General features: G+C 51.8%; 9 protein-coding genes across 9 annotated transcripts; 6 read left to right on the forward strand and 3 right to left on the reverse strand.

Moving 5' to 3' along the window:
- Positions 1 to 203: 203 nt before the first annotated feature.
- On the forward strand, positions 204 to 2,239 carry PFLUO_LOCUS2919 (uncharacterized protein; the record flags this gene model as incomplete). Its single annotated transcript, XM_073780108.1, has 5 exons — positions 204 to 265; positions 333 to 476; positions 536 to 854; positions 915 to 1,340; positions 1,391 to 2,239. 5 exons carry the CDS (start codon positions 204 to 206, stop codon positions 2,237 to 2,239), a joined length of 1,800 nt encoding a protein of 599 aa, XP_073636997.1.
- Positions 2,240 to 3,077: 838 nt separating this feature from the next.
- PFLUO_LOCUS2920 (uncharacterized protein) lies at positions 3,078 to 4,822 on the forward strand (the record flags this gene model as incomplete). The annotated part of the gene is made up of 4 exons (XM_073780109.1): positions 3,078 to 3,212; positions 3,306 to 3,431; positions 3,488 to 3,580; positions 3,638 to 4,822. The coding sequence occupies 4 exons, from the start codon at positions 3,078 to 3,080 to the stop codon at positions 4,820 to 4,822; spliced, it is 1,539 nt and encodes a 512-aa protein (XP_073636998.1).
- A 533-nt stretch (positions 4,823 to 5,355) lies between these two features.
- Positions 5,356 to 6,542, reverse strand: PFLUO_LOCUS2921 (uncharacterized protein; the record flags this gene model as incomplete). Its single annotated transcript, XM_073780112.1, has 2 exons — positions 5,356 to 6,001; positions 6,076 to 6,542. 2 exons carry the CDS (start codon positions 6,540 to 6,542, stop codon positions 5,356 to 5,358), a joined length of 1,113 nt encoding a protein of 370 aa, XP_073636999.1.
- A 1,030-nt stretch (positions 6,543 to 7,572) lies between these two features.
- On the forward strand, positions 7,573 to 8,645 carry PFLUO_LOCUS2922 (Lactoylglutathione lyase; the record flags this gene model as incomplete). The annotated part of the gene is made up of 3 exons (XM_073780113.1): positions 7,573 to 7,606; positions 7,663 to 8,412; positions 8,470 to 8,645. 3 exons carry the CDS (start codon positions 7,573 to 7,575, stop codon positions 8,643 to 8,645), a joined length of 960 nt encoding a protein of 319 aa, XP_073637000.1.
- A 423-nt stretch (positions 8,646 to 9,068) lies between these two features.
- On the forward strand, positions 9,069 to 12,210 carry PFLUO_LOCUS2923 (uncharacterized protein; the record flags this gene model as incomplete). The annotated part of the gene is made up of 6 exons (XM_073780114.1): positions 9,069 to 9,241; positions 9,306 to 10,256; positions 10,303 to 10,511; positions 10,561 to 10,693; positions 11,022 to 11,177; positions 11,229 to 12,210. The coding sequence occupies 6 exons, from the start codon at positions 9,069 to 9,071 to the stop codon at positions 12,208 to 12,210; spliced, it is 2,604 nt and encodes an 867-aa protein (XP_073637001.1).
- Positions 12,211 to 15,536: 3,326 nt separating this feature from the next.
- Positions 15,537 to 16,430, forward strand: PFLUO_LOCUS2924 (uncharacterized protein; the record flags this gene model as incomplete). Its single annotated transcript, XM_073780115.1, has 1 exon — positions 15,537 to 16,430. One exon carries the CDS (start codon positions 15,537 to 15,539, stop codon positions 16,428 to 16,430), a length of 894 nt encoding a protein of 297 aa, XP_073637002.1.
- Positions 16,431 to 16,878: 448 nt separating this feature from the next.
- PFLUO_LOCUS2925 (uncharacterized protein) lies at positions 16,879 to 18,119 on the reverse strand (the record flags this gene model as incomplete). Its single annotated transcript, XM_073780116.1, has 6 exons — positions 16,879 to 17,144; positions 17,208 to 17,369; positions 17,504 to 17,640; positions 17,692 to 17,903; positions 17,961 to 18,031; positions 18,086 to 18,119. 6 exons carry the CDS (start codon positions 18,117 to 18,119, stop codon positions 16,879 to 16,881), a joined length of 882 nt encoding a protein of 293 aa, XP_073637003.1.
- Positions 18,120 to 19,309: 1,190 nt separating this feature from the next.
- On the forward strand, positions 19,310 to 20,830 carry PFLUO_LOCUS2926 (uncharacterized protein; the record flags this gene model as incomplete). Its single annotated transcript, XM_073780117.1, has 1 exon — positions 19,310 to 20,830. One exon carries the CDS (start codon positions 19,310 to 19,312, stop codon positions 20,828 to 20,830), a length of 1,521 nt encoding a protein of 506 aa, XP_073637004.1.
- A 374-nt stretch (positions 20,831 to 21,204) lies between these two features.
- Positions 21,205 to 22,540, reverse strand: PFLUO_LOCUS2927 (uncharacterized protein; the record flags this gene model as incomplete). The annotated part of the gene is made up of 2 exons (XM_073780118.1): positions 21,205 to 21,397; positions 21,450 to 22,540. The coding sequence occupies 2 exons, from the start codon at positions 22,538 to 22,540 to the stop codon at positions 21,205 to 21,207; spliced, it is 1,284 nt and encodes a 427-aa protein (XP_073637005.1).
- Positions 22,541 to 25,065: the final 2,525 nt, after the last annotated feature.

Raw genomic sequence — 25,065 nt, forward strand, 5'->3', positions numbered from 1 at the left:
GACCGGATTGATTCTGGACATTCACCCGGCAGATCGCGAAAAAAAAGAAACGGAAAAAAAAATACACCAGCACATACTGCCGTCTTTTATTTTTTTATTTTTGATTTTGGTCTTCTCTTCATTCTCATCCTCCTCTCGCTCTCCCACACAAACCGCTATACCCCGACACACAAGCGACCCCTGTCGCATCCAGCCGGCACGTCATGGCTCTCAGCTTTTTCAGTGGCGGCGGGAGCGCAAGCAATGCCAAGTACTTCGATATCCGGTGAGTCAGACCCCAACGCCGAGCCCTGTAGCGAAAACTCCGTCGCTAATAAGAATTGTGTGCTTAGGCTCAACGACGACTACATCGTGTTCCGAGGTGGTGAAGATGAAGCCGCCAGCGCCCATCTCAAGGGCACGTTGGTGCTGTGCTTGTCGGAACCACTGACGATCAAGCACCTGCGCCTACAGTTAACAGGCATGTCGCGCGTGTGGTAAGACATTCTCATTGCCGAGGTAAATTTGCTTTCCTTCTGACAAATCGGTCATGCAGCTGGCATCTGCCCTCCACCTCGAATGCCGGTGGCCGCAAGTCGTGGCGCGAACGAGTCTTCTATGAGCAGACCTGGCGATTCCGGGACCCGGGCAAAGGCAAGACCGAGATCCTAGCGGCGGGCAACTACGAGTATCCCTTCGACATCGTCCTCGAGGGCTCAATGCCCGAAAGCGTGGAGGGGCTGCACGAGACATGGGTGATGTACCGGTTCAAGGCAGAGATCGGCAGGAAATACGCCAAGGACATCGTGGTCCGCAAGCCGCTGCGGATCATTCGGACCCTTGATCCCAGCGCTCTGGAGCTGTCGCATGCAATGGTAGGTTGAGAATTTGATCTTTGACGGGGAAGCTGTCGCTGACATTTTTCCTGTGCACAGTCTGTCGATAACATCTGGCCGAACAAGATCGAATACTCCATCTGCACACCGACCAAGGCGGTCATTTTCGGAACGTCGATCCGCGTGGATTTCAAATTGATTCCCCTGCTAAAGGGCCTGCGGATCGGGCAAATTACGTCGCAGCTGATCGAGAGCCAAGATCTGACGCTGAACCCGGAAGACCCCGAGTCGATTCGCAACACGTACAAAATTACCCGGACGATCCTGACCGATGAGGTGGAATTGGACGAAAATAACATCGAAATCATCGACGAGGCGGCCGAGGGACACCAACTCGTGCGATACCTGGATATGCCACATACCCTGACTCGGTGTCTGCAGGACACAGACACCAAGGGCATTAAAATTCGACACAAGCTCAAGTTCCGCATTCAATTACACAACCCGGACGGCCACGTCAGCGAGGTAAGCATTGTTCGTACGTGGTATCCTGTCCGATGCTAATGGTGATGCAGCTGCGCGCGACACTCCCAGTTTCCATTTTCATTTCGCCACATATCGCAATCGATGACCAGAACAACCTCGTGGAGGTAACCCCGCAGGCGACCCGGAGGGCCGTGGACGAAATGGCTCAGCATGCGCCTCCGCTGTACGGTGACCACCAGTTCGATCAACTGTACAGCGAACTCGATCCCAGCGGCTACCGAACCCCCGGTCCTGGTAGCGGTCCAGGCACGCCATTCGGCCCACTGAGCCGCAATCTCTCAGCAGAGAACCTCGCCTCCATGAATGCCTTGACAACGACAGACATCTCCGCCTCGGCTCTGCAGAGCCGTCTGGCCAATCTGAGCACCAATCCACTCGGACACCCCACGCACAATGAGCCGCACGACTCTCCTCCAACGGAGGGTGATGCCGCGCAGCGACGGGCCTATGCTAATACGGATTACTTTGGCGCCGCGTCTGGTGCCAACACGCACAACCACGACAGCCCTGATCTGGAGCGGAGACCATCCGACGAAGTCGACCACGACGTTATCTCCTCCGGCATGGCGACGCCCTTCCATCCCCAATACGCCGAGGTCGAAACCCTGAGCCGGGTGCCCAGTTACTCGACTGCCGTTCGCAGCACCATCCGACCGTGCGACGCGGGTCTGCCCGACTACAACGCCGTCATGGCGAGCGACGTTCCCACGCCGCCGATGATTCAGTCTCCACAGCAGGCTTATCTGCGCAGTGGCCGATCCACGGGCGCCTCGACCCCTGCAGAGGTGCCCAACCGCTCCCAATATCTCGACGCCCACGGCACCGCTGCTGACGATGAGGAACGCCGACTTCGCCTTGTGCAAGCACGAGCGAGGTAGGAGCATCCACTTGCTCCCCCTCCTCTCCCTCTTTTTCTACCGATATCCCATCACGCCCGGTGCTGGACGCTGGGCTATGCCTCTTCACTCAGCCTCTGGTTTTTTTTTTTTTTTTCTCTCTTCTTCAGCATTGCAATACCGACAAGACCTCTCACAGCATCCATCCCCGGTCTCTTTTCTTGCTCTCGGTGTTTGGCAACTACATGGATTTTTTTCGTCCTCACATAGATGGTGTTTGCTTTGGTTTCATGAAATAGCTGCCCAGCAGCACGAGTCACGCATGATTACAATCTCTCTGATGTACTCTAAACAATAATGTACTCCGTCCTCAGTACTGTCAATAAATAATGCAACTTGCGGAATGCAACCGTAAACAGCTCCACGGTATGACCTCATCGCACCTGATCGATCGATCGTGGAATGCCCATGCATCATTTATCCGCCATAATAATCCTCCATTCCCCTTTGTTGCTTAAACTTTCTTGTCCCAATTAACTACTCTCATCGTCGCTGCGCCACTGTACACACCCACCACTGGCAATCAACTAGCTTCGCCAACCATCACCGCGGCTAGTCCACCATCAGCCTAGCGCTACTCCACCGCCCTGTTTGTTGTGGCTCGTCTCAAGCCACTTCTGTCAATCCTCCCCCCAACTCAACCAAACCTAACCCTACATCGTCAGTCGGCCCACCACCCCTCCGCGATTCCCGATCCTTGCTTTTAAAGCTCCGGATTTCCTACTCTGGGGTTCGTCATTGTTGCTGGTTGTGTCCTCTTCCCTTCTCCCCCGCGAGTTTCTCTCTCTCCTCGCCGACCTACCTCCCCTCCATTACAACTATGTCGGACGCAAAGGCCCCCGTGCGCGCCGCAACGGTCCCCGTGCGCTCGGGAACGGTCTCCAGCACCATCACTCGGCGGACGTCTATGAGTGATGCCGATGACGAGGCTATTCCCCATACCGATAGCAGTGAGGTACGTTCGAACTGAAATTATCCCTACGGGTTCTCTACTCGAGGCATAAAAAAAGAGAAAAGGGGCACTGGAACTGACTTGGTGTGTATATAGAGCACCAATCTCCTGCTTGAGCGCCTGAGAGCTTGGAAGCACATGACCGGCTATCTTGAGGACTATGTCTCCACGACGGCCAAGGTCTCCAGAGCGAATTCCAAGGATTACGAGAAGGTCTTGAAGGTGAGTGTGTCCGGCACTCGGGTCGCCCCGGAATCAACTAACCGATAATCCAACAGTCCGTGAGCGATCCTCTGAAGGAGGGCCACCACTTTAGCTCCAGCGCCGGAGGCGTCGCGGGCCTGTTCGAGAACATGCGGAATAATTCTCAGGTATGGGGCGGCAGGCGGCCTGCAATTCTGAGCAGCAACTGACGATTGACTGGGCAGGGAATTGTGAACATGTACCTCGACACCGAGAAGAACCTGAAGAGCGGCGTGCTTCCGACCCTCGAGCGTCTGCACAAGGAAATTAAGAACAAGTCGAAGGAGCTGAAGTCCGGCGCAGTCAAGGGCGCCAAAGCCGTCGAGAAGGCCCGGCAAGCAACCCAGAAGCACATCGAGCTCCTGGGCCAGAACTCCGCGTCCTTCGACGCCGCCGCGGCCGGCAAGATCGAGCAGCAGCACGATCCCTACCTCCTCCGGCGGATGATCAACCACCGACTCAACAAGCAAGTCAACGAAGAGAACTCCCACCGCCAGGACGTCCTCTCTTTGCAAAACTCCTTCCAGCAATTCGAAGCACACGTCCTGCAGACCATCCAAGGCGCATTGGAGCAGTTCTTCCAGCAGATGAACAGCCAGCTGGACCGGCAGCGCGCCATGCACGCCGACATCCTGGGCACGGCGCAGCTCATCCCGCCGGACTTTGAGTGGATGAACTTTATCGTCAGCAACGACGCCAAGCTGGTCAACCCGGACTCGCCGCCGCGGGCGTTCGAGAACATCTCCTTCCCGAACCAGGACCACCGCGCCACGCAGTCGCTCATCGAGGGCTCGCTGGAGCGCCGCTCCCGCGCTGTGATCAAGGGCTTCAGCACGGGCTACTACGTCGTCACGCCCGCCAAGTACCTGCACGAGTTCAAGGACGACGACGACTTCCGTCGCGACCCCTCCCCCGAGCTGTCGCTGTACCTGCCCGACTGCGTGATCGGGTCTATTGACGGCGTCAAGTTCAACGTCAAGGGCAAGGATGTCTCGAACGGCAAGGTCGGGAACGCATTCACCGCCAACACCGAGCTCACCTTCAAGGCGCACACCCCCGCCGACGCCGAGAAGTGGTGGAGCGTGATCAAGGAGTCGACCCGCAGCCAGTCGCTGTCCCAGTCTGTCGCCTCAACGGGCGTCGCCTCCGCCACTAGCTCTGCGGCTGCCTCGCGCAGCACCTCGGCATCCCACCAGCCGGAGAAGACCAGTGACGCCCCCGAGACGGGCGTTATCAACACCACCAACATCACCGATGCCAAGGACATGGCCGCCAGCCCGACGTCGTTGAGCCGCACGGCTAGCACGGCAAGCCACTTCCACACGTCGCCCGGTGGTTCGGCGGTGCAGGAGACGTCGGAGAAGTCGTAATCACCACAGAGAGCATCCTATTTGCATAATTCTTTCTCTTTCTCCTTTTGCATGATGCTTGATTCCATTCCTGGTCTTGCCTGTTCTTGTTCTATGTATACACATGACTACATACTCTAATGTAATGGCGAAATTGTAGCATTAAGAACTGTTAATTTATTCGAGATCTCTTGTCTGAATACGTATACATAGATATCGAGAGATGGGTTGAGCCCGGGACACCAAATCAGTCTTGGTTATTAGTCTGCAAGACGGCACGATACTTCCATGTGTAGTTGCCGCTCACTAAACTAGACTCGGGAGCCCGAATGAAGAACGCGAGATAACAAAAGTGCGAATGAAACAATAATGCTTGTCATCAATTCATGTCCTAGCATACATGCAATGCAATGCACATTACTATGCACTGTCGCGAAGAACCAATCCAAACTAATCCATAACCAGCCAACGCGCCAACTACCGACGCAGACAGTACTTCGTCTCCAAAGTCCCATCGAAAGACACATCCGTTCGTCAAAGCTCGGATGCTTTCCTTAGAAATCATCCGGACTCTCCAGATCACTCAATTTCTGACCCAGAAATCGGCCCAACGCAGCGCATTTAGACTCCAGCGCCAATAGCACGGCGGGGGACGCGGAGAGGTTCAAGCTCGCGAGACGCTCGAGGTCGGCGCTGCGGTCTATTTCGAGCTGTGCGTCGACATTCCCCGCGTCCGTGGCTGTTCCATTGCGGGCTGTCGCGTTCGGAGACGCTGGTGCTGTGGTGGGCGTGCGCTGGCCATCGTGAGAGCCGTCCGGCGTGCCATTCGAGTCCGTGAACGGATATCCGTTGTCTGGCACGCTGAGATGGGTCGACGAGTCTAACGCTCCGTTTGTGCTCGGCGGGTCGGATCTGGACGGGCCGACGGCAGCGAGGAGGACTTTATCCGCGAGACGGGTGACCACTGCGACGGAGTCGTCGAGTTCGAAAACGATCGACCCCACGTCGCCCAGCGACATTGATTGCGCTGTTACATAGGAGGATGGGTGGCTGGCGGGGTTGACGCCTGTGAGGTTGCCCGTCGAGGCGGTCTTTGCGTAGCAGGTGTAGGCGGCGCCGTAGGTTGCGCTTAGGTTGCGCAGCTGGCGGGAGGAGATGGAGGAGGCGTAGGCGAAGACAGCGCCATTGGTTGCGAAGACGCTGGGAAGGGAAGATTAGCATCAAAGAGTCACAGAGTGAGTAGCGGGGGCAAGGCAATTCCAGTGCGGACGTACAGGATGGTCGTAATCTCCGGCGGAGACAGATTATCGTCCAGGAGGTCGCCCAGCGCCTCCGAGTCCAGCATCTTGATATCTGGGAGCCCGGGAATCATGGCGTCGGTTGTATTTGTATTCTGGCCCGCCAACAAGGAAATGGGTTGTTCGAATGCGCGCCGTTGGGGGACGTCTGTCCGGTGCGCCTCCACGACCCAGTCCTTGGGCGGAGTCCACGAGCAATCCTCCGGGAAGAAAAACGAGTTGTCCTGGTAGTCTGCGTCGTCGTGGTCGTACTCGATCGGTTGGTCGGAGCAGTCGAGCAGGTTCTGGGCGTACTGCGCGCGATAGCGGGCCCAGTAGGGGAGGAAGTTGGGGTCGTAGGGACCCCGGGTGGGTATCGCGGGAGCCGAGAGATCAGGCTTGGCGGCGAAGTAGTGGTCGGAGGAGCCTGGAGGAGGTTCGTATTCAGCCATCAACACACCCATGTTTCTTTGGAATAAAACAAAGAGTCTCGCAGCAGTTGAAGATCCGATCAGACAAGGAGAGGAGGAGTCACGCGAGCAAAAGGCGCTGTTTTCATAGCTTCTTTTCGCTGGTCGGGGATCAAATGCTGGGCAAAGGTGGTGAGGGGATGTGGGCATGAGCTCTGTACGTTTGATTCAAACGAGCCTGGGCTGCTGGTCCAGATGGCAAGTCACGATAATTCTCCAGCATCCGGTGGGACAAGAGCGCGGACTGGCCGGGAGGACTATATGAGGGAGCCAGGGTATGACTACAAGAGTCATGGGGGCATGCGCGGCTCAACTGCCAGGCAGACCTCCATGATGAACGTGAGGGTATGCGTCGGTGTGATTGGGAGGAGAGAATGCAGATGGGTGCCTGGCTAATGGGCTAAGCGCGGTAAAGGAAGAAAGATGGAAAAAGAAAAGAGCATAAGACCGATCCAGAGAGCGCGCGACACGATCCATGGCGGAGGGAGAGGCCAATGGCAGGGCAAGGAGGGACGATCGGGTGTGGGGAATAAGACGAGAAGGACTCACGAACCTGGTCAGGGGGTAACAGGGAGTCGTCGTAGGGGTAAAGCAGGAGTAGCTCACTGGTAGGAGTAGAAGAAGAGTAAGAATGGTCAGGGCTATAGTTCGCGGTCTACCCACCTGCCTTCTGCTCTGGTTCTACGCCGATTGACCAGACACCCACTAACTCCTAACTCCCCGTCGTTCTTCTATCCTGCGATCATAACGACGTACTAAGTAATGAGCAGCATCCGAGCACTACCTACACATTCCGGATTTCCTTCTACAGCGTCATGCCCCACCCACGCTGACAAACTCCCCCTCATCCAGATGTTTCCATGATTCGTGAACTAACATCTTTCCCAATCCATGTTCGCTCGACTGTTCTCTCCATCCCTCAGGGCCCTCACACCTCTTCGTTGTGTGCCAAGTATGCCTCGATCTCCGCGCACTCTCCCGGCCAATCACTGACTGTCTAGCAGAAGCCCGATTTCTCGCAACCATGTCGTCCGATCTCTCCACCTACAAATTGAACCGTTGGTGTATTCCACCTGCAGTCAAGCACCACCGCTGACACGATGTATCCCTGCAGACACGATGATTCGGGTCAAGGACCCGAAGCGTTCGGTGGAGTTCTATCAGTTCCTGGGCCTCACTCTGGTCAACAAGCTCGACATGCCTGAGGCCAAGTTCTGCAACTACTTCCTGGCCTACACCGGCCCCAAGTCTTTGCAGGGCGAGTGCAAATACTGGACCGACCGCAATGCCGTGCTGGAGCTGACCCACAACTATGGAACGGAGAACGACCCCAACTACAGCATTGTGAATGGCAACACCGAGCCCTACCGCGGCTTTGGCCACCTCGCCATCTCGGTCGACAATATCGAAGCCGCCTGCAAGCGGATCGAAGACGCCGGGTATCCCTTCCAGAAGAAACTCACAGAGGGCCGCATGAAGCACATCGCCTTCGCCAAGGACCCGGACGGTTACTGGGTTGAGATCATCCGGCGCGGCGATGAGGACATGGGCACCACCACGGACCCCAGCTCCTACCGGCTCAACCACACCATGCTGCGCGTCAAGTCCGCCGAGGAGAGCCTGAAGTTTTACCAGGAAAAACTGGGCATGACCCTGGTGCGCACCGCCGAGAACCCGGACAACAAATTCAACCTGTACTTCCTGGGCTACCCGGGCGCCAACCCCAAGATCCAGGAGGGTGTGCGCAACCCTGTCGCCGAATGGGAAGGCCTGCTCGAGCTTACTTGGAACTACGGCACAGAGAAGCAGGAGGGTCCCGTTTACCACAACGGCAATGCGGAGCCCCAGGGCTTCGGCCATATCTGTAAGTGCTGTCCGTAGTCAACGGATCGGTCTGTCTAGTGCTAATCCAATTCTATAGGTATCTCGGTGGACGATATCCAGGCAGCATGTGACCGCTTTGAGTCCCTCAAGGTCGACTTCAAGAAGCGACTGGCGGATGGGCGGATGAACAACATTGCCTTCCTTTTGGATCCGGATGGGTATTGGATCGAGGTGGTCCAGAACGACAAACTCAAGCGCACGTCCAACGTGTAATTTTGGTCCAGTACTGTAGATAGTTACGAGTAGTTAGTCCCGATTCAAATTGACTTCTTCTTCCGATCCTATAGTATCAACCGCATCATCCATAATCTGATAGGCCGACGCGGTGGACCCTTCCCCGCCGCCCCCAGACCAACTCTTTCCTTTTCGTCACCGGATAGACAGTGAACAACCCAGCAGCCGCGCGGTGTCAATGATTTCCATGGCCAGTGATAAGTGTCCCGTTGTGCGCGGCGACGCTATGACTTGATGTATCTCTCTCTGTCTCGATCCTGCGCGGGGATCTTCAGCGGCTAAGACAGCACCCTCGGAGACAAGCCGACAAGACACCAGACGAGCACTAGAGCTCGAGGACATTTTCCGAGCTCATCTCTCAAGTCGCATAGCCATCTCAAAGCGGCTCACTCAACATTGAAGATGCCATCGCCCGATCCCGAGAAGCCCAAGAAGCCTCCCCGCAAACACGTCACCACCGCCTGCGTGCCGTGTCGGGAGAGCAAAATCAGATGCGACGGAGCGACGCCGAATTGCCAGAATTGCCTGCGCAAGGGCAAAGAATGCAAGTACCAACATGGCGATGACAAGCGCAAGTATGTGTCAATATGATGTTCTTGTCGATTTGCTATCAGAGTCTAGCGACTAACAAATGTCCAGGGTGTCTCTGCGCGCTGCTACGGAGCTTTTCTCTGTTCGCGTCGACCAGCTTTGTCGATTTATTCATGACCAGGGTTTGCAGCCTCCGCCTATGAGGCCTGAAGATGAGGCGGGCATGAATAGGGTCCTGGAAACCCTTCAAATCCCTCGTGGGTTTAAAAGAGATACAGCCGCTGGTCAAAACTCTGAAAATACCCACCTTACGAAGGATTCCGGCGCATCGCCTGTTCAGAATCCAATTCCAGAGGCCCAGCTTCCACCCACCCCTGGGACCGGGACTTCAACACCAGAGGGAGTTGCTTCTCATCCACAGTTGGCATCAGTTGAACCTTGGAACCCATTCGGAATGGCTCAAGGGCCGTTGGACAACCAGAGCTTTGTCCACTGGGGCTTCACTCTTCCAACCGCTGAAAGCTTAGACACCATTTATGCAAATATCAACCATGGCCCTGAGCTGCCAATGAACACGGAGCTGGGTCCAGAGAACCATCCACCCGGTATGGACACGGCTCCGCAGCCGGGAGTCTTACTCGGCCAGACCCAGAACGAAAAAGACACCGAGTCCGACAGCGGAGAAGAAGACGATGCCGAGAATGACGTGATCGAGCAGCTGTCGCATCGCATTGGCACATTGAAAATCGCAGGAGACGGTCATCTGCGCTTCTACGGCCCAACGTCCAACCTCAACCTGGTCGATGTGTCGGCAACTCAGCAACGACAACGTCCGGATGCGCGCACTGTGCGCCACGACGGTCAAGATATTCTGAACCATCTTCGGGTTGGCCAGCCCGTTGATCAGGCCTTGGAAGACCACCTGGTCGAGCTTTACTTTACCTGGCAAAATCCCAGCATCTACGTGGTCGACAAGGAAATGTACATGACTTCCCGCTCCAAGTGGCGCAATGAATATAATGATACGCCGTTCTACTCGGAGGTTCTGACCAACGCTATGTATGTGCTCTGTTCACTGCAGGATGAAAACGCTAATATTGTGCAGGTGCGCCATTGGAAGTGCGTTTGAAGCTCGATATCATCCGACATTCATTACCTTCCCCAAATCCTTGGCAGAGTTCTTTGCAGACCGGGCTAAGGCGCTTCTGGAGATTGAACTTGATTCTCCCTGTGTGGCCACAGTTCAGGCACTGGTTATAATGAGCTGCCACGAAGGAGCATCGAACCGTGATGCGCGAGGTTGGCTCTATAGTGGTGAGTAATCTTCAAAACAATCTCAAGGGCTGTAACTCAGATTCTCTAGGGATGTCCATGCGACTCGCCTTCGATCTTGGTCTACATCTTGACATGACACCATACGTCAATCAGGGCCAAATGAGTCCTTCCGAAGCCGAGGTCCGTCGAGCAGCCTTCTGGGGAAGTTATGTCGCAGACCAGTAAGCCATGTCACTCTACTGTGTGATTTCTGACTAACGATTATAGTTTCTGGGGCTTCTATCTCGGACGTCCGTTTCGCATGAATGCAGGGGACATTAGCGTTCCCAAACCAGCTTTCGCTCTTGGTGGTGAGAGGGAGAGAATATGGCGTCCCTATGGCCTGCAAAACTCCTCGGAGACTCACCAGAGAGAAGGCTTGAATAACCCAATGGAATTGATTTGTAGGCAGTTTGTTGTACTGTGGGAGATGGTTTCCCCGGCTGGACATATTCTGTGCGTGATTCTTTTACCATTTACTTTGAATCTCCCTAATATGTTTGCTTCCAGATACGGTTGTTCCGACATCTCCCGGCATGATTTACAGAGATTGTGCTACAAGGTCACTGAGGATCTTTTTGCCTGGAAGGCTAATCTGCCCTCCAATCTTGAGATTGACCTGGACGATGATACGACGCCGAAACTGCCTCATCTTCTCATGCTGCAGTAAGTAAATCTATCCTGAATCGAAATCCATATCCTAACTATATCTTTCAGCATGCAATACCACCAAATAGTCATATTCTTCCACCGTCCATGGCTATCAAAGAGCTACATCCAACCACGCGCTCCTCGTCAAGGACCAGGATATCACCATGCACGCCGAATGTGCGTCGAATCCGCCACCGCCGTAGCCCGACTCCTCCACATCTACGAAAAACACTACACCTTCCGCCGCATGAACAACCAGGTCGTGGCAATAATCTTCAGCGCAGCCCTGATGCTCCTATTTGTCACGCTGTCCAACTCCAATTCGCCATCAGCACCGGGAAAATCCGGCAACAGTCCGAATAGACACCCGCCCAATGCCGAGATGGTCGCATACCTGAACCTCTGCTTTCGCGCCCTCGATGAACTCGGCCAGTCGTTTGAGAATGCGAAGCGCACGCGTGACTACCTTGTCACCCTCCAGCGCCGCTGGCAGGCACATCTGCATCAATCAGGATCGGCCACGAAGCGACAGATCAGCAGTTCGAATCTCCAGTCGCTGCAACAGCAAAAGCAGCAGCAGCAGCAGCAACCTTCCTCTTCCTCGCAGACCAATCGGAATGCACAGGGACTGGAAGGCGCTCGGAAGAAATCCCGACTTGCCAATGCGGATGCGCAAGCTCATACTTCCAGCTTCCAGGGCACTCATAATAATAATAAGAATAACTATCCCGATTTTTCAGCAGGGGCAGGGATTCCTCCATCATCATCCAGTGTCAACGCCCCGGTCCATCCATTCTCGTCATTGCCATCCCACCACCAACAGCACCAGTTCCCTGCAGCGCCCTCTCAAGCAGGAGATTTCGACTGGATTCGGAATTCGGATTTGCATCTTCTTTCTGAGAATGTTGGCACTGGTGGCAACGGCAACGGGGCGGGGCAACTGTCTTCGCTCACGTTTCAGGACGATGGCACGATGCTTGATTTGGGGGATTTGTCTGAGCCTTGGTGGGCTTCCTCTAATGCAAATTCTGGGTTCGATGGTTCATAGTGTATATGGGCGCTGGTAGTTATATATTTCTTCTTGTATGTCGATTGTTGGTATGTTAAATATATTTCACGGGTGTGTTATAGATCTATCTGCACTCTTGAATACAGCAGCCTTTTCTACACATACTTCCTCTTTGTAAATCTTTCATTTTCTATTGAGAAGTTCACACCTCCTTGCAGATCATCACTTAGCAGTGCCATGCCTTCGATATTCTATCCTTGGTTCCCTTGAATGATCAAAGAGACCGTCATAGAATTTTCACTGATAATGGATTCATTTTCCCTGCATGTCGGTCCTTCATCCGTTTGTCTCTAAAGCTCTCAAGACGAGTTCCCTCCCGGACTCTGCAAAAACTGGTCTATCAAGGACTACCACACTGTTAGGACCGAAAATCTCAACATCTCAGTAACCGAACTCACCCAATCCAGAGCTTCCGTGCCATCGATCATATCAGACATAGCCTCCATATATGGCAACTCAGCCCCAGAAAAAGAAGGCATGTCTGTATCTGTGACGAGAGCATTTTCAGTGGGCAGATCTACCTTCACCTTATTCACCTTTTGGATCATCAACTCTAGGGTTAGCGAGGCAAGGCGTGATTGAGGAGGATAGCTCCCATGTGTTGCCCATATCTGCTGCGAAACTTGAAGTGCGCGTAGCTTTTTAGATGGAAAGCTCTGATCATCTTCTTTTTGGAGAGTCTCCATCCGCACAGAAAGATCAAGACAAACCACCATAGCTGCCAGGAGAAAATCCTGCACGGTCAGCGAAGTGACCATCCACCGATCCTCATATAGGCGCCCGCCGGGGAGGGTTGCTTGGTGTATATCCGCCTGGCGGGCAAGTATCTCGAGAGCTGCTTCTAAGCAGTAACGGCGTGAAAGTTCGAACGTTTGGTTTTGGGGTTCGTGTCGAATGTAGCGTCGATGCAGTATCATTATGCCTTTCAGGAATAGTAGTTCGATGGTACAGCGCTCCAAAATGATATCGGATGAGTCCATGAAAGACTGGCAGATATCTCTCCGGCACAGAATATCTGGGGTTCTTTCATACGTTTCCTTCATTTCGCGATCTAGAGCAAGTGTCTCCTCATACCCGGGAGAAGCAAGAGATTGTGTGTGAGCGACAATCTTTTTGAAGACGCCCATGACGCCAGCCTTGACGATCGCATAGAGTATCGGAGTAAAGTCTGTGTGCGGTCGCGAAGGAGGTAAGCTCTCCATGCCCGGATACAGATCTCTATCATATAGATTACTCGGAACTTGCGAGTCACAATATTCCGTTGGTATCATGCTCGGAAGACCCATATGGAAAGAAGCCAGGGCATCAATTTGAAAAATATGTAGCCAGAGACGGCGGCGCATTTCACCTTCAAATTCGGGCATATCGACTAACTGGCTGGGGTCACGATGGTAGGCCATTCGAAACGCGAGTCGAATGAGAGTTCCCAGCTCGAGCCACAATTGCGCATTGGAGCCTGTTTGCGTGATGAATCGGCTTTGGACGTACAGAAGCAATGCTTCCAATGCATTTTCTTTCGCGGTTGCGTATCCGCCCAAGACGAGGCACTGGACTGTCATCTGCTGGAATGCTTTCGTGGAGACCATGTGTTCCTGGCTGGGGGCCGTTATGACTTTGGTTTTGCTGTTCAAGATCGTCGACATGCTCATTATGGCAAAGAGGAGGGCAAGCCATTCAAGTGAAGCGCTTTGGGGGTGTTTCCAGAAATCCTCATACTTCATTCAGTGGCTTAGTATGTTTATTGGCTTCCGTAATTGGACTGATCAACCAAGACTTACTTCCTTGCGAAATTTTCCATAATGCACAATCCCTATAACATGTCCTGTCAGTTCAAGGTTGATTTTTTCTGTGAGTTCACTGCATACCCAAGACCATATATCGAGAATTAAAGTATTGAGAAAGTATCACGTCGCAAGTGGGTTGAGCCGGAAGAAATGTTAAGACATCAGAAACGGTCGAAATATCCTTTCGACCAATACCTAGGCTGATATCAGGTTCTAATCTGAGGTCCTGGTTGCTTGCAAGCTCTTGAAACGCAAGTGAGTTATGAGAGGACAAGTCGGCTCGCATGTCTTTGATATCTTGCAGAATGGACATCCAGTGGCTCGGTTCCATATAGATTACTTCTCCGTTCTGATCGCGTGTAAACCGAGACGTCTCTCTTCCAGGTTTGCTTTTCATTCTCAACTGTGAAAATTGGTCATTCACAGCTGACTCGGGAAGGTTTCCAAGATCAGAAGGTGAAGGCCCAGTCACATCACCTGCCCCTCCAGAGCGTAAGTCCAATTGGGGATTAGCTCTTGTGCTTATTAAAGAATAGACCAGCTCCTCAATGCTTTTGAGTCTGTCATTCAACTTGGCTGAACTGGAAATCTTTTGTCTAGTACGCTCGGCATTCGCGGCATACTGGCACGAGCTTTGGAGTTTCCGCTTGACACATGTGTCGCACGGTACTTGCCTGTTACACTTCAACCTGTGATGCTAGAATCAGCTCTGGGCCGAAGATTATAGTTGGAAGCTTTTACTTTCGAGTGCGACATGGCTCGCAGGACAATGGCGGCCTATTTCTTTTTTCGACTTTTTGTGACGGCGTATCCATGGAGTGTGTTTCTCGATGACCAAAGTCAATGATGTGTCAACGTGGTTGATTATTGATTTGCGAGCTTTCATTCTGGACAGTCGAGGTCAGTTGGGAAATCCCCGGAGTTAAGACGTTTGGAATGCGGGACGTGCGGAGCGGCGAAGCGGAGTTATTATATCCGCTTGACACTACACGGGTGATGGTCGCAGTTATCACCGCGTTGAACTGATCGACCACAGTAATGAAGACGGAGAATTCTTTTGTGTCTGGATATTAGGACAATAAGCCTTCTTACTGTCTGCTTCCCACGAACTAAAGATGACTAGAGTCATGATTATGTCAAGAATCAGTCTCGGCCGTCCCTATTGGGTCATCCCGTTGAAGCGGAGCATACAGCTTGATATGTACTTCTCACTTCCAATGACACCAATGACAGTTACGAGCAGCAAATTCGTTTCTCGATCTTGATTTCCCAAATAAGCAAGTGCAATGCAGATGTGTTCTGGAAGCAATGGATCAAATATCTTAGTTTAGAACATTCTGCCGGACGTATTATCCCCGCTAGAAGTAATGAGGCTTTAAACCCAAAGCGCAGCGCAACCAAATTTAATACTTAAGTCCTTTCCTTCTGCTGGTTTCCTCCGTCTCCTGGGTTCAAGTTCAAAAATCTCGAAGTAGAGAAGACTCGAATTATCAATTACATTATCTTCCCCTACCAACAAACATGGCAGCTCTCTCGGCTCTGAAAGGCGTTTCGTCGACAGTATATTCCAACATCTTCATAGAACTACCTGTCCCCAAGGGAAATCTCACGGGCCAGACAATTATCGTCTCAGGTTCGAACCAAGGTCTCGGCTATGAAGCCAGTCGTCATTTCTTATGCCTAGGAGTTGATCGTCTCATCATGGCCGTCAGAAATATTGACAAGGGTGAAGCTGCAAGATTGGAACTCCTGAAAGCCACTGGTCGCGATGGCGACACTGTTGAGGTCTGGGAGCTTGATATGGATCGCTACAGCTCTGTCAAAAGCTTCGCGGCTCGCGCAGGAACACTTCCACGTCTTGACGCTTTTCTGGCCAACGCTGGCATGGCCGCAACCACTTTCATCTTGGCAGAGGCTAACGAGAGAACAATAACGGTCAACGTGGTCAGCACGTTTCTGCTTATTTCCTTGCTTGTCCCGAAACTACGCGAGTCTGCCTCAAAATTTGGCATCGTTCCACGTGTCTCGATTGTGAATTCGGCCCTGCATTACATTGCGCCTTTGAAGGAAATTGATGTTGGTGATGGACACGGAATCTTTGCTCGGCTAAACAACAAAGAAACTGCAGACATGGCCATGCGATATCCATTATCAAAGCTTTTGGTCCTCTTTGGTGTCAGAGCATTCGCCGAGCAATTGGAAAACAGCAAGGAGCCACTCGTCATAATCAACGCGCCAAACCCCAGCTGGTGCAAGAGCCAGTTAATGCGAGAGATGAGTAGTCCTGGTCTTCGCTTCGGGGAGCGTGTGCTAGCTCGCAGTACTGAAGAGGGCAGCCGGGCGTTGGTTCATGCGATTCTGTCTGGCAAAGAAAGCAGTGGTCAGTACCTTGATAATTGTCAAGTGAAGCGGTAAGGTGTCCCATCACAACCCGCAAATAACATTGCTGATACCCATCAAGGCCGTCTTGTACAGTAACCAACGCCAAGGGTGCAAGGATCCAAAAAGCCTTTTTCAACGAACTCTTGACTAAGCTCGATGAAGTTTCACCCGGCGTTGGCGTGGGAATTTGGTCAAAGTCAAGCCTTCGCTAACAGCTGTTCCGATCTTGCCTCTACTCAGTTTTGACTGTATTCTGAGGGAGATCCTCAAAATGTACTCAGTAGACTACCAAGGCCGGGGTCCTTTGTGAAATTACAATAAAGCCAGTCTGCGATCTTTGAACAGAAATTCAATTCGAGATGTTATAACATCTGGCATTGGATTTAAAGCTTTATTGATAGATTTAGCATAAGAATAATTCTCTCATATCAGCCTCCTTAGCACAATGATACTCATTGCTTGAAGATCTCTAATTTCTTCTCTAAGGCTTACAGCTCCATGCTGTAGTCAGAAAGTCCTCAATTTGAGTGAACTTGTACTCTGGCAGCAGCCGATTCCACTCGTCCGAAACGGCAAAGCCATTTTCAGAAATAGCCAACAGAATTCCGGCGACGCCGACCTTTGAAAACTTTTCAACCTGCTCAGGCGGGATTGAGGGGTGATCGACCTTCGGTAGCCATGAGGTCTGCCAGCTCCCATTTTCAAGGTCCTCCGCCTTCAGCTTTTCGACATGGAAGGGCAGGCCTCCTAGTAAGTAAACTTCAGCGCATTTCTTCAAATTTATCAAGTATATTAAATGTGATTACCTACCGCGGACTTTCTCGCCGAGGGCAATAAGCTGTCCGATGGAGATGTCGGTGCCCCGGATACCCCCGACAACCGGCCACTCACCCTCGAAGTCAATGGCCATGGCTACCACATTAGCGAGATCATGCACTGTAGTGAAGGTGATTCGGTCATCATCGCTGCCATCTATGACGATGGCTCGGCGGTTTTCAAAATCGAATGGGGTTTCAATTAGATGAAGGTGCCTGGTCGACTCATGAGGAAATGTCAAGTAGTTCACAAAAAGACCAGGTTGAAATAGAGTATATTCCAGAACCTACAGATATTTTCTTGTGTTAGGTTTTCAGGATTCTCAAGAAGGCTTTCAGACATCACCTTTTTGTTCTTGTTCAGCTCCTCCAGATATCGGCGCGTTTCAGCCTTATAGGCGTACCAACCTAGATGTTTCAGGCCAGAACTGCAAGATGTGAATAGGTTAAAAACATCATAAGAGGCGAGGGAAGCTTACGTGGCCCATTCGCTGGGCGCAAAACGCTTCACGCCAGCTTGAACTGCAGTATCGATAAGCCTTTTCTGGATGGGACTGGAAGGATCGTCCTGTTCAGAAGCGAATGACAGAAGAGTGTGAACTCCCTGCAGTATCTGCAACAACTCTTTTGGGTCTTCGTAGTCTGTCTTAATCCATGTTATGTTTGGGGTGGCCTCTCCAGCCGGCGCATCCTATAGATACCACTTAGAAACTACTGATCAATTTATATGCAAGAGCGGGATACCAACCTTTCTCGATAGAATCAGTATATCGTGCTTTCTAGTTGCAACGAGGGCGTCAATGATCTCTTGCCCAACATCTATTGAGATTTAGTAACGCTGCGAGGGTTGGGCTGCAAGCTGGTGGCACTCACTGCCAGAGCCGCCAGCAATCGCAATTTTGACCATTTTCGGTTATTATTTGGATTCAAAATGTATATTTAATAAAAGCTTTGTATGACAAGCTATTTCGGCTAGATGGATCTATCTGGACACGAGCTGCTCTATATAAAGGCTTGGACCGAGATCTCGGTCGAAATCACCGAGTAACTTGTCATGGCCGACCGAGGTTTCGGCCGAACTCACCAACCAATTATTCATCATGGCCGAGCTCAGGCGGTTCGTCGCAACTTTCACTTTGGATCATACACTCTCTTTGCTTCATCGTGGTTTCCAAAATTGAAACCAAGAGGCTTCAATCGAGATACTTGCTTTACTGGTTTTAATGAGACGTCAGGAAATGCCTGGTGTGCATAGCGATGAACCAAACGAATCACCAAAAAGACAGACCTGGAACCGAATGGAGAAAGACTCGGAAGGGGACTCAAAGCTGTTGGGAGTGCAAGCGACGAAAAGTCCGCTGTATCTTCTCCTCTTCCGCACACACCTGCAATAATTGTCGGAGACGCGGGAGTACATGCATCGGCCAGGAGTATCCTGATAAGCCGGTTCCCTCCGTCAGCAATAATCAAATAGAGGGTCGGCTTAGCCGGGTAGAGAACCTGCTCGAGCAGTTAATCGCCAATACTGAATCTGCCCGTGCTCTACAGTCGCCAACTATAGATCGTTCCGAGGCTCGGTCGACCTCGGTGACGCTAGAGGATAGAGAAGAGTCTCGGCCAGACCGAGCTTCATCGGCAAGCCACACGGTGGTGAGTTCTCCTCATTTCCTACACATGTCAAGCTCGCCATATAATCTTTTTCTGACAATCAAAAAGCACAATATTGACAAGGGGATAAATACCCGTTCGAGACCCCCTTCGAAGCCAGCATTGGGCTCGGAAAGGCGAGCCCCAAGCAAATATGAAGAATTGGCTCGTGATCTTATCGCGGCATGGCCCAGCGAGAGAGATATGGATATCATCTGTGGCCTCCCTATGGGTATTTCACCCCAAATGTTTTGTGGAATATGCCCGTCCCTTTCCACCTTTTCCGGCCGGGCCCTATCATCCCCGAGGGAGATTCTACAGCCTCCCCAGCCGGGTAACCATCCGGTACTGATCGCGCGTACGCTTCTTGCCCTCGGCGTATTCTTGCAAGGAATCCCTCCTTCTTCCATCCGAGACCTGGGAGACCTAGGCATCTCTATCCGCTCTATTATGCCCCGTGTTGTCGATAGAGCTATCAGCCTTGTGACTACCAACGAAGACCTCATCGGCTCCGTGGAGGGCATAGAATGCATAATGCTCGAGGCCATGTACCAGAACTATGCTGGAAACCTGCACCGTGCATGGATGGCAATACACCGGGCGATAACCGTCGCGCAGATGATGGCTCTTCACCGCGGCCTTGCTTCGCCGTCCCTGAAATTCCTCGATCCCGAGACTCAGGCAGCTTTTGACCCTGCTCAAACCCATTTTCGATTGGCCCAAATGGACCGCTATCTCTCAATTATGCTGGGCCTACCGCATACATCAATTGAAGATCTCTTCTCCATTCCTCAAGTATTGGAAGAGTTGGATCCCAATGAACGCATGCAACGCATCCACTGTGCGGTTTCTGGACATATCCTACATCGAAAGAATGGCGACGTAAACAATCTGGTCAAAATTCACGAGGATGATATGCTATTGCATAAAGCCGCAGCTGAGATGCCACCGCAGTGGTGGCTGATCCCGAATTTCATGCCCAGCAATGGCGAACATACAAAGCTCCTTCATGATACAAATCGTATCATGGATCAACTCACGCATTATCATCTGTTTATGCGGCTGCATTTACCTTATATGCTATGCTCCTCATCTGACAACAGGTACGATCATAGCAGGATCACTGTCATCAACGCCAGCCGGGAAATTCTATCTCGCTATATAGCGCTCCGCACGTCAAACCCCGGGCATTTCTACTGCCGGGGTTGTGATTTTCTCGCATTTATGGCCATTACCATAATATGTATCGCCCACATTAATTCTCAGAGTCAGTTCCGGGGATTTGGGGAGCTCTCAGGCCCGGTCACTGGTTTCGAATCCCTTGCCCACAGCCGACCGAGTGACCGCGGCTATATGGAGCGTACCCTAGAGATTATAGAATCCGTGGCCTGCAATGATATCGATTTGATCGCCTATAAACTTACCCGAATCATTCATCATCTGCTCGACATTGAGGCAAATGCTGCTAGGGGCGACATGTATCAAACCAGCTCATCTAAAGATACCGATGGAGGGCTTGAGTATGACGGCCGGCTAGCCAACAACGGCAAGACACTGCACATTCAGATTCCCTATTATGGCACCATCAATTTTGAACGCGGTGTCATCTCAAAGCCCGCTCCAAAAGTGCTAGCGCAACCCGAGCCGGGCATACCGGCCATGTCGGTTAAGGATAGACTGCCCTCGGGTCAGCCGGTCGAACAAACCCAATACCCATCATCTGGATCGGACATCCTGTCAACGATGAACTATCCCGGTTCGCAGAATATGCCATCAAATACTCCTCAGCTGTTGTCAGTGCTCCAGCCTGAAACACCGAATGGATCCATAAGATTGGACAGTAACGACAGCCTATACTCGCAGCTGCCTGCTTCTATGGGATTTCCAGGCGCCGATGAAGGTGAACTACAGGGCATTGACTTCTTCTTCGATAGCCTTTTCTGTGGAGTGGATATAATGAGAGATACTTAGGGAGGATTGATGTAAAAAGGGAGGAGTGATCGTATGAATAGAGGCATAGGGTATGCATTTGAATCGATCAGCCAAACATCACCACATTCCTCATCCTCGCTTTTCAGATCATGTGTATTTGACCCCGACCTTTTTAGAGCGTATGATTTTAATGTTGATGGCGGGCGTAGATTGGATAATCGTCTACACATTACTTAACTAAAACTCAACACTATTATCTCAAACAAGAATTGCCAGCCATCATTCTATCTATATGCAATTGCAACGTGAAAATGGCTTCGTCCACATAATAGTTGATAGAACCCCAGAACTCACACACTCGCACCTCACCGTCAATTATGAAGCTGTTCTATGTCAACAATTTCCGGTACATTTCACAGCTTGGCCTGCTCCGATGGAGTAAGTTTCCGGAGAGGAGGCCCGGCTCTGCTTCCATCACCCGCCATGCCCTTCTCTTTCGGACCCTGTTGAGGAAGCAGCCTCCATTTCTGGCGCAATTCCTCTGGAGCCTTGTTCTCGAAGCAATCTGCGATATACTTGCCCAATACCGGAAGAAATTTGTACCCACTAAGACACTGTCAGTTTGCTATATCAACGGTAAAGTAAATATACCACTTACTGTCCTGCACCACCCGTCGCTACAAACAATCCAGACAAAGTTGGATGGTAGTCGATGATGAAGTCGCCTTTTGGGGTGTCTGTATACCAGCAGAGACGGCGGTTTATCCATGGACGGTCTGCGAATTGAGGGAAATACTGGCGCAGCCCTTGTCGTAGAGACTCCTCCGCATCATCGGGAAGATAGCCAGACTCAGCATTGCTGCTCTCGAATTTTGGCGACGAGACCGACTCCGGCTTGCCATCACGCTCGAGCGTGACCTCATTTGCGAAGCCGTATCCGTGGCGCGCAAGCTTGAGGATGTTAGTGCCTGGCGTCGGTGGAAAACAGAACACGCCCGTGCTCATGTTGATCATGACCGGGGTCGAATCCAAGGACCGAGCTTCCTCCCGAGTGAGCTGTATAAAGCCAACTGGCTGCCCAGATGAAGATGCAGCGTGATCAATATCCAGCAGCCGATTCGTCCAAGCACCTGTGCTCACAATTACTTGTGAGGCAAGTAGACATTGTCCTCCGACAAGATTGACTCCCACGACACGAGATCCTTGCTTGCGGAGAGAAGCCACAGTTCCCCGGGGTCCGGTAATGAAAGATATCCCAGCCACACTACACCGCGAGGCCAGCTTCTGGATACCACCCGCTGCATCGGCCCAGCCGCCTCGGGGGTTATGGTATCCATTCAAGCCAGACAAGTTGGATTGCACGTTCGGATAGAACTTTCGCAGCTCACTCGCGTCGGCGAGTTCATCGATGTGGCCACCCAAAGCCTTAATCACTGCCTTTGACTTTTCGATCCAGGCATTATTAGCTGTTTCCGAGAGCAGGGCAAAGCCAGACTCGTAGTATTGGTCTTTGTACTCGGTCCTCCATCCCTCAAGGCCCTCGCGGGCCATTTCGGAATAAATTGGGTCCGCATAATCACTGCGGATAATGCGCGATATGTCGACGCTGCTTCCATCGGCTGCAGGAGGCACAAATCGGTCCAGAACGGTGATGTCGTTGTATCCTCTCTTTTTAAGCTCCAGCGCTGTCGAAAGGCCAAATACACCTGCGCCGACAATAATGATCGAGCCACTTTTAGCTACTGCCATTTTGAGAGTTTTGTTGATAAGGAGAAGAGTTGAGATGGGAACAGGTGTCTTCAATCGTGTACATCGAAATTTCGATGGGATAACTTGGGTGGGGTATAGAACAGTAATCCGTTGCGCTTCCAGATTCTTGGCGACCGAAGACGGAAGCGGGCCGTGTAGGGCCGTGTTCCTGATCTCAAGCACAACATCATTCCGCTCAACCCTTATTTTTTCATAATTCCTCTCTTTCTTCTCGGCCAGAATGACATGAAAAATACCTAAAGTTCTTGAACACCTCCAAAGTTTTGCGGCAATCTACGGCATCATATGCCTAGCCGTTCCCTCTTCAGGGAGTTGAGGATGATAGCAGTACTTCCGACTTGCCAAAGTCTACGTTCCATCATCAGCGTATTACTTGTTGTCCCGGTTTTTACAGCCTCCGCGTTCAGAAAATCGGTGAGAAATAAGAATTCTCTTCTCGCTATTGCGGTGAGATCCGATTAGGCAAGTATGATCCCACAGAGGAAAGCAATGATGCCTACGATTCCCTCCTTGTCCGCCAACAACTGAACGGATATGACACTGGAATGATGGCTATCACGCAGGTGCAGTCGAGGGTCCTCAGACTCTCACTGTCTGATAAACCAGACAGACCATAAATCTGGGATACTAGGACTCCGCGGCGAATAGAGATCCCTGACCGCCAGTTTTTCATAAAGTAGTCTACAAGCTTAGTATAGAAACCGGTGGGTATGATGGCAAGGGCTGCAAATTAATGATATTATAAGCAACGCATACCGCGCTTCCATGCATAACGATCATAACATCTGTTGATACTCAACTTCATGCATAATGCTCTGGTTTTGAGTTCACTCCATCGAGCTCCCGTACAACATGAGCTCCCTGCAGTTCCACCGGGGGTCGGTCAGACGACATTTCAGACACGGCCCCCGGGATCTGTGGCCGTGGGTGCCCTCCATAATATGAAGGATCATGATACTGAGCTTGTGGTTCCCCCTTCTTTGAGAAGGCAGCAGCTATCCTCTTGCGGAAAAAGAACAGACACGCCAGTATGAACCCGCCGGCTAGACACCCCACAACGATACCCGCTATTGCGCCTCCAGAAAGCCCCGAGCTAGCAGGTTGTAAGCTAACAGGTTGTGAGCCATTGTCGTTAGAGCTATTTGGTGTTGCGGTTGATGAGGATTGGGTCGTGGTGGTGGTGGTGGTGGTTGTGGTCGCTGTCGCTAGAGGGGTGGTCATCGTGTGGCTGGCTTCAGCTGGGGCGAGTGTCTTTACTGAGGTGCCTAGGAGATGTTAGTATGGGATGAAGGGATCAAACCAAGATAAAATGCTGAGCAACTTACTAGTGGTCTCAAATCCGTTGCCAATTTCACGGTACAAAGTTGAAGCGACCCAGTTTGTTACGCACTCGAACTGTGTCACGACTGGCATTCCATATGGGGATGTTTGAAAGATAGTCATGCCCAGACAGGACGCACCGCTGACACTGTAGAGTATTCGGTGAGATAGATGTTCAAGAATACAGGTGAATTAAAAGGATAGATGATTACCAGATGTCTCCGCCGCCGTTCTCAAACAGAAGTGTGCTTGACCCCTCGCATCCTGTATTCCAAGTGAACGCCGACGGCGTGCTTGTGTGCGTCGCACACGCCGCATAGGACCCGCTGGTAGTGAAATATCCGGGTTTACACACGATCGCCTCGGCTGTAATAAAGATCAGTTACTACGTACAGCAGTTTGAAGGTCAGGGTGCACAAACGGGACTCATTGACGACATACCACCCCTGAAAACCGCTTTGAGCGGCGTCGGCCGCTAGACTCGACGACATGAGAAGTGATAGTCAAGAAACAGCTTTCGCCCTCCTTCCTCCTCGTATCCAGTTCTGTCGGATAAGGGGCAGGGAATGATGATAGAAGAAACGAAAGATCAAAGAGGGGGTAGGAGCTTATGACTGTTACGCTCGGATGACTATCATGGGGGCCGTCAGAAATAAGTTCCCTGGCGCAGAGTTTAACATCGAGACAGATGAGACACCCGCCCCCAAATAGAGAAACTCTTACGGAGTGCTCGGTATCTGGGATTGGTCCCTCCTGCACGATGATTTGGGCAGCATCCCTGGGCTAGATATGAAATGGGAAATGATGGGCGGCTAGAGCCAGACGGCTGGAGTAGTGGACGCACTGCGACACTAGCAGGCCAATGGACGTGCTCAGGCCAGGTCATTAGCTCTTGGCGATCACCTCGGTTTTTCAGCGACAAGGCTTCGATTCCCACTCTATAAGATTAAGTACTCCGCTTTTCGGACCTCGTGGCACTGATTATTGTTTCACAGGCAGTTCTACTGAGGTGAGCGCTTTAGATTCGACTCTTTTGTCAAGCTGCAACGGAAGAGATATTAGCAAGAACACACCCCCTCTTCTGTAACATCCCATACGAAGTCTGGAGCTGGTCCTGCCGGATCTTCCGTCCAAGAGAGCGAGCGCTTCATGAAAAGGTGTATTGTGGAGTTAAGACGCGCACA

Source organism: Penicillium psychrofluorescens, assembly GCF_964197705.1.
Source record: "Penicillium psychrofluorescens genome assembly, chromosome: 2".
In the NCBI taxonomy this organism is placed as follows: domain Eukaryota; kingdom Fungi; phylum Ascomycota; class Eurotiomycetes; order Eurotiales; family Aspergillaceae; genus Penicillium; species Penicillium psychrofluorescens.